The sequence below is a fragment of the Eurosta solidaginis genome, chromosome 1, assembly GCF_040869045.1.
Source record: "Eurosta solidaginis isolate ZX-2024a chromosome 1, ASM4086904v1, whole genome shotgun sequence".
Lineage (NCBI taxonomy): Eukaryota > Metazoa > Arthropoda > Insecta > Diptera > Tephritidae > Eurosta > Eurosta solidaginis.
The window spans coordinates 360,276,930-360,285,758 of NC_090319.1; the positions used below are offsets into that span (position 1 = coordinate 360,276,930).

The 8,829-nt window shown below is 35.5% G+C and overlaps 1 protein-coding gene across 1 annotated transcript in view; it reads right to left on the bottom strand.

Moving 5' to 3' along the window:
- The window catches only part of Lerp (lysosomal enzyme receptor protein), a 311,988-nt gene extending 303,634 nt beyond the window's left edge, over window positions 1-8,354 (bottom strand). The window contains exon 1 of the mRNA XM_067762778.1: window positions 7,884-8,354. Within this exon, the coding sequence (XP_067618879.1) occupies window positions 7,884-7,970 (87 nt within the window). The 5' untranslated portion in view covers window positions 7,971-8,354. The remainder of the gene's footprint in view (window positions 1-7,883) is intronic.
- Between the last annotated feature and the right edge of the window lie 475 nt (window positions 8,355-8,829).

Here is an 8,829-nt window from a genome sequence, read left to right on the forward strand (position 1 = left end):
TTGATAAATGTTTGCACATTACGTTGGGAGCTATTTAAATAATAGTAAATATAAAATTAACAAGTAAGGAAGGTTAAGTTCAGGTGTAACCGAACATTACATACTCAGTTGAGAGCTATGGTGACAAAATAAGTGAAAATAACCATGTAGGAAAATGAACCGAGGGTAACCCTGGAATGTGTTTGTATGACATGTGTATCAAATGAAAGGTATTAAAGAGTATTTTATGAGGGAGTGGGCCATAGTTCTATAGCTGGACGCCATTTAGGGGTATCGCCATAAAGGTGGACCAGGGGTGACCCTAGAATTTGTTTGTACGATATGGGTATTAAATGAAAGGGGTTACTGAACATTTTAAAAGGGAGTGGGCCTTAGTTCTATAGGTGGACGCCTTTTCGAGATATCGCCATAAAGGTGGACCAGAGGTGACTAGAATGCGTTTGTACAATATGGGTATCAAACGAAAGGTGTTAATGAGTATTTCAAAAGGGCGTGGGGTTTAGTTCTATAGGTGGACGCCTTTTCGAGATATCGCCATTAAGGTGGACCAGGGGTGACTCTAGAATGTGTTTGTACGATATGGGTATCAAATTAAAGATATTAATGAGGGTTTTAAAAGGGAGTGGTGGTAGGTGTATAGGTGGTCGCCTTTTCGAGATATCGCCATAGAGGTGGACCAAAGGGCACTCTAGAATGTGTTTGTACGATATGGGTATCAAACTAAAGGTATTAATGAGGGTTTTAAAAGGGAGTGGTGGTAGTTGTATAGGTGGTCGCCTTTTCGAGATATCGGCATAAAGGTGGACCAGGGGTGACTCTAGAATGTGTTTTTACAATATGGGTATCAAACGAAAAGGGAGTTGGCCTTAGTTTTTTAGGTGGACGCCTTTTCGAGAAAATCGCCATAAAGGTGGACCATGGGTATCAAACGAAAGGTGTTAATGGGTATTTTAAAAGGGCACGGGGCTTAGCTCTATAGGCGGACGCCTTTTCGAGACATCGCCATAAAGGTGGACCAGGGGGGACCCTGGAATTTGTTTGTACGATATGGGTATCAAAAGAAAGGGGTTAATGAGCATTTTAAAAGGGAGTGGGCCTTAGTTCTATAGGGTGACGCCTTTTCGAGATATCGGCATAAAGGTGGACCAGGGGTGACTCTAGAATTTGTTTGTACGATATGGGTATCAAATGAAAGGTGTTAATGAGTATTTTAAAAGGGAATGATCCTTAGTTCCATAGGTGGACGCCGTTTCGGGATATCGCCATAAAGGTGGACCAGGGGTCACTCTAGGATTTGTTTGTACGATATGGGTATGAAATGAAAGGTGTTAATGAGTATATTAAAATGGAGTGGACCTTAGTTCTATATGTGGACGCCTTTTGGAGATGTCGCCATAAACGTGGGCCAGGAGTGACTCTAGAATGTGTTTGTATGATATGGGTATCAAATTAAAGGTATCAATGAGGATTTTAAAAGGGAGTGGTGGTAGTTGCATATGTGAAGGCGTTTTCCAGATATCGACCAAAATGTGGACCAGGGTGACCCAGAACATCATCTGTCGGGTACCGCTAATTTATTTATATATGTAATACCACGAACAGTATTCCTTCCAAGAATCCAAGGGCTTTCGGTCTCGCCCTGTAGAACTTTTTCATTTTATTTTACTTAATATGGAAGGTGCGACACCCATTTTACAAAGTTTTTTTCTAAAGTTATATTTTGCGTCAATAAACCAATCCAATTACCATGTTTCATCCCTTTTTTCGTATTTGGTATATAATTACGGCATTTTTTTCATTTTTCGTAACTTTCGATATCGAAAAAGTGGGCGTGGTCATAGTCGGATTTCGGCCATTTTTTACACCAATACAAAGTGAGCTCAGATAAGTACGTGAACTGAGTTTAGTAAAGATATACCGATCTTTGCTCAAGTTATCGTGTTAACGGCCGAGCGGAAGGACCGACGGTCGAATGTGTATAAAAACTGGGCTTGGCTTCAACCGATTTCGTCCTTTTTCACAGAAAACAGTTATCGTCGTAGAATCTAAGCCTCAACCAAATTTCACAAGGATTGGTAAATTTTTGTTCAACTTATGGCATTAAAAGTATCCTAAACAAATTAAATGAAAAAGGGCGGAGCCACGCCCATTTTGAAATATTCTTTTATTTTTGTATTTTGTTGCACGATATCGTTACTGGAGTTGAATGTTGACGTAATTTACTTATATACTGTAAAGATATTAAGTTTTCTTTTAAAATTTGACTTTAAAAAAATTTTTCTTTAAAAGTGGGCGTGGTCGTTCTCCGATTTTACTAATTTTTATTAAGCATACATATAGTAATAAGAGTAACGTTCCTGCCAAATTTCATCATGATATCTTCAACGACTGCCAAATTACAGCTTGCAAAACTTCTAAATTACCTTCTTTTATAAGTGGGCGGTGCCACGCCCATTGTCCAAAATTTTACTAGTTTTCTATTCTGCGTCATAAGTTCAACTCACATACCAAGTTTCATCGCTTAATCCGCTAAGTCCGGACGGACGGACATGGCTCAATAAATTTTTTTTTCGATCCTGATGATTTTGATATATGGAAGTCTATATCTATCTCGATTCCTTTATACCTGTACAACCAACCGTTATGCAATCAAAGTTAATATACTCTGTGAGCTCTGCTCAACTGAGTATAAAAATCTAGTTATTAGGTAAAATATGAGCAGCCAGTTAAGCAAACATTTTAAAATATGTAAATAATGCAATATACCAGTCGTTTACAAAAATTTTTGAAAACCATTATTGGCAAATGATTTAAGTAATCGAACAGGTGATCGAGACTGTTTACTATTGTGAACGTTTTTCTCAAACATTCGCCACTTGTATGAATTCACAATGTACAAGACAATTGAATTTTTAGTATTTGCGTTTTGTTTTGCTATCTTTTTCGTATAGTTTCACAATAATTTGTAAACAAAACTCTGCTGTCATTCACAATAGTACATCTATCGGCCGTGTGGAAATCGCAATATGAAAGCTGATTTTTTACGATACGCTAGCGAGCGTTTATCTTTTATCGTATGAAAATTCATAATAGGGGTGTATGTCATCATTTAACCACTGTATTCTTTCGGATTTCTCGTAGTAAGAAAATGTCTAAAGCGTGTGTGGATCAGAGGTGTGGATGTGGCCTGCAAATGGCCGAATGCGGTGAAATGAGCTCAAATTAGTCATTTCGAAAATGTTATTTGTATGACGAATTACGCTGCACTTGGAATTTTTCGCCCAAAATTACGTATTTGGTGCAGTATAAATGTGATATCCGCAGCCGTCGTGGTGTGATGGGAGCGTGCTCCACTTCTCAGTTAAAGCTCTAGGTAGATACCAGAGCTGTAAAACTGTGCAATCATTTGAAATTTTAAATCATCGATTTAAGAATGCTTGTTCTTCATTCATTCATTCCTTGTTAAGGAATGAGGCTTAAAATTTAACCCATTCTTCATTCAGTAGTGGAAAAAAAGAATGCACTCCTGACCTCATTCGAAGAAAGAATGAAGTAATTGAATGAAGCACAAAAAATTTTCAACACAGAATAAGCATTCAAATGAATGCAGCCTTTACTGTGTGTGCACACATTTTTCTAGTACCAATTAATTATGAAAAATGTCGTACATGCACAAAACCCACTCAAATATCGCATGGTGCATTTAATTAAAGCCACTTTAAAATATCTACACAAAAATTTAATTATTGTCTGTAAAGAACAGTTTTTTTTCGATATTTAAATAGTAATAAAGCACAAAGAAGTTAACTGGAAAAGTATTCTTATTTAAACTTTCCTAAAAATTTAATAATAACAAGTAAGGAAGGCTAAGTTCGGGTGTAACCGAACATTACATACTCAGTTGAGAGCTGTGGAGACAAAATAAGGGAAAATCACCTCGTAGTAAAATGAACCTAGGGTAACCCTGGAATGTGTTTGTATGACATGTGTATCAAATGGAAGGTATTAAAGAGTATTTTAAGAAAAAGTGGGCCATAGTTCTATAGATGGACGCCATTTAGGGATATCGCCATAACTGTGGACCAGGGCTGACTTTAGAATTTGTTTGTACGACATGGGTATCAAATGAAAGTGTTAATGAGTATTTTAAAAGGGAGTGGGCCTTAGTTCTATGGGTGGACGCCTTTTCGGGATATCGCCATAAACGTAGACCAGGGGTGACTCTAGAATGCGTTTGTACAATATGGATATCAAACGAAAGATGTTGATGAGTATTTTAAAACGGTTTGGGCCTTAGTTCTATGGGTGGACGCCTTTTCGAGATATCGCCATAAAGGTGGACCAGGGGTGACTCTAGAATTTGTTTGTACGATATGGGTATCAAACGAAAGGTGATAATGAGTATTTTAAAAGGGAGTGGGCCTTAGTTCTATAGGTGGACGCCTTTTCGAGATATCGCCATAAAGGTGGACCAGGGGTGACTCTATAATGTGTTTGTACGATATGGGTATCAAATTAAAGGTATTAATGAGGGTTTTAAAAGGGAGTGGTTGTAGTTGTATATGTGAAGGCGTTTTCGAGATATCGACCAAAATGTGGACCAGGGTGACCCAGAACATCATCTTTCGGGTACCGCTAATTTATTTATATATGTAATACCACGAACAGTTATCCTTCCAAGATTCCATGGGCTTTTGCTTTCGCCCTGCAAAACTTTTTCATTTTCTTCTACTCAATATGGTAGGTGTCACACCCATTTTACAAAGTTTTTTTCTAAAGTTATATTTTGCGACAATAGACCAATCCAGTTACCATGCTTCATCCTTTTTTTCGTATTTGGTATATTACTATGGCAATTTTTTCATTTTTAGTAATTTTCGATATCGAAAAAGTGGGCGTGGTCATAGTCGGATTTTTTACACCAATATAAAGTGAGTTCAGGTAAGTACGTGAACCGAGTTTAGTAAAGATATATCGATTTTTGCTCAAGTTATCGTGTTAACGGCCGAGCGGAAGGACAGACGGTCGACTGTGTATAAAAACTGGGCGTGGCTTCAACCGATTTCGCCCTTTTTCAGAAAACAGTTATCGTCCTAAAATCTAAGCCTCTACCAAATTTTACAAGGATTGGTAATGTTTTGTTCGACATATGGCATTAAAAGTATCCTAGACAAATTAAATGAAAAAAAGCGGAGCCACGCCCATTTTGAAAATTTCTTTTATTTTTGTATTTTGTTGCACCATATCATTACTGGAGTTGAATGTTGACATAATTTACTTATATACTGTAAAGATATTAACTTTTCTTTTAAAATTTGACTTAAAAAATTTTTTTTTTTAAAAGTGGGCGTGCTCGTTCTCCGATTTTGCTAATTTTTATTAACATATAGTAATAAGAGTAACGTTCCTGCCAAATTTCATCATATCTTCAACGACTGCCAAATTACAGCTTGCAAAACTTCTAAATTACCTTCTTTTAAAAGTGGGCGGTGCCACGCCCATTGTCCAAAATTTTACTAGTTTTCTATTCTGCGTCATCAGTTCAACTCACCCACCAAGTTTCATCGCTTTATCCGTATTTGGTAATGAATTATCGCACTTTTTCGATTTTTCGAAATTTTCGATATCGAAAAAGTGGGCGTGGTTATAGTCCGATATCGTTCATTTTAAATAGCGATCTGAGAGGAGTGCCCAGGAACCTACATACCAAATTTCATCAAGATACCTCAAAATTTACTCAAGTTATCGTGTTAACGGACGGACGGACGGAGGGACATGGCTCAATCGATTTTTTTTCGATACTGATGATTTTGATATATGGAAGTCTATATCTATCTCGATCCCTTTATACCTGTACAACCAACCGTTATCCAATCAAAGGTAATATACTCCGTGAGCTCTGCTCAAAGCAAATGACAAAGATTTGAACCGAAATGTTTCGAAAATTGTCATCGTTCTAAATAAGTGTTGCCAATGTGCCATATAAAAGGCTTGCATGAAAAAGTACTAATCTACATTTGAACGTCCTCAATTGTTGATTAAACAATCGATAGTTATATATTATAAAAGCTCTTAAGTTCCTTCATATATTCTTCCTAGCGGTTTATGGTCAAATACTGTATTTATACTGGTTTGTGAGTTTGCAAATTGCAATAGCACTATACTATTTTTCTCTATTTTCTAAGAAAAATACTCCTCTAAACACAATAGTTTGTAATTACAGTCATTTCAAGTAGGCTCTATATGTAGTTGTAGATTTTTTGATAGCAAAGAACATTAACTTTGAATACAAATCTACACAACTAAGATAGAATTCAACCTACAAAAGTCATGCAAATAGGCAGAGAGACTAATGGTCCTTCTCAATCACTCGGGTCCTATATTTGTATACCATCAAACACTATCAAAACATCAGCTGTAAGAAACTGTAGTCCGATGTAGGCAGTCAATCTCTTTGTGGGGAGGGAAATTAATAACCTCTGAAGAGTTTGCCCCAATGCAAAAATTTTTTTTTTTGGGCACATATGAAGGAAAACTGGGAAGGTGACTCAGTTGAATAGAAAAAGCTTGGATCGCTGTAGGACGATGCCAAGGAATTAGACATATATTTATCGAAACTCTCGGAATTAGGAAGCTCCAACGAAATCTCCTATAGACCTATGTACTTTGATGTATTTAAATTTAAATAACTTAAACTCAAGTATCTGTTTTTGTTATATTATCGACATAAAATATTCACAATTTACTCTATTTGGTCAATTCTATTTGGTACACAATGGCGCGTAATCATAGTCAAAATAAAATAGATTTTAAATTTAGTTGCAGCTTTTTGACATAATTTTCTGAGCTATCTGTCAAAAAAGCTGAAATTAAATGTAAAACCTATTTTATTTTGACTATGATTATGCGCCAGTGTGTTCATTTACAAAATCCATTTTACCAATAGCAAAATAAGTAGGACATATAGAACCATTTTCACATATAGCAAGAAAGCAATATATTGTCTTTGCGAAGTTTAAGAGAAACTGAAAGGAAATAAAGATTTACTAGCATATTGCGATGATTTAAAGCAACTGCAGTTTCACCGTGTGATTCGCGGTTGGAATCTCGGTGAAACCTTTTATAACATTCGAAATCGACTGATGATGATTATGTGGCGGTTTTCGATATGTTAAAATCGCATTATGCCAGTAAATGTTTCTTTCTTCTCAAAAATAACGATTGAATATTCAATTATTATAAGCCGGTGTTAAGCTCATGAATTCTTAAATATTAAACTACTTGAATAATTAGTAGGGGCTATTATTTCTATTGATACATTTTACCCGTTTTTTGCACCCAACTCCTAAATTGATTTAACATATCTGTTGGCAATGAAAGTATACCAAAAATAGCCTTGTGGAAAAAGTATTTAGTACTGAATGGAAAAAAAGTGTGCATTCATTTAAAGTTTACATTCCTTAAAGATTGAGAATGGTTCCTACTTCAACTCTTTATTGAATTATATTTTACCATTCAATAACACACACACTTTAGCTTTGAATTGAAGATTTTGAGCTATTCAGGAATAATATACATCCAAAAAAACACAATTTTTTTCAATAATGCTGAGAGAATGCACACTCAATTGATTCAATCTTTTTACAGCTCTGGTAGAAACGCTATTAAGTTAAAATATAGGCGATGTCATCCCTATATTAAAATTCAGTGATATTTTCAAGCGATATGGCATCATGGTGAGATAAGAAGAAAAAAAATACTAAAATGGTGAAAATTTCTGAAAAAAAAATTTATTGAGAAAAATATGCCAAAATGAAATATGAACAAAAACATTATGTTTCGAAAATTACCATTTATTAATAACAATAAAAATTTGCACTTACCAATGGATCCTTATCATCAGCATAACTGATGTCTATAACCACCGCCGACAGTAGTATAATGAATGTTAATAACTCCTTATGGGTCATTGTTTATGTTTACCGACGAAGCTATGCTATATCTCGCAAATTGTTTTATTGTGAAGTACGTTTTAGATAATTCAATGATAACACTGAAACATATTCAATTGTTTATTCGTATTTTAAAGTTTTCTTATAATTAAAGCCTAATTATTGATTGTCTTAAAACACAAATTGCTTGGCGCCTTGAAGGCGGGGTTTGCAGTTCAGTTTGCTAATCTTTAATAATTAGCAAATGAGTTTTCAGCAGTTTCGTGATTTGAGGCTTTCACAATTTTATCAATTGCGATAATAATGATGGCAATAAACGCTCAATAACTCTTATAATTTTGGAAATTATACTTTCGTGCAAATCAAAATTGATTGTTATTCGAAAATCAGCTGGTTCTGAATTTGCACAACACAAAATAAAGGGCCGATTAATGGTGACTTATACTCACAAATCACATACCATAAACTATAACCATAACCAGATAAAACAGCTGATCGAACCTACCTTATGGAAATCAATGTAATCGATTAATGGTGCCATACCATAACGCTAACGCCATAAAGGGCGAATTAAAGGGCGAATTAATGGTGACTTATAACCATAAAGCCATAACCAGATAAAACAGCTGATCGAACCTACCTTATGGAAATCAATGTAATCGATTAATGGTGCCATACCATAACGCTAACTCGCTTACATTGATTTCCGTAAGACAGGTTCGATCAGCTGTACTATCTGGTTATGGCTTTATGGTTATAAGTCACCATTAAGGGCGAATTAAATCAGCTGATCGAACCTACCTTATAGAAAGGAACGTAATCGATTAATGGTGCCATACCATAATGCTAACGCCATAGACAATCAATTGGTTTTTGG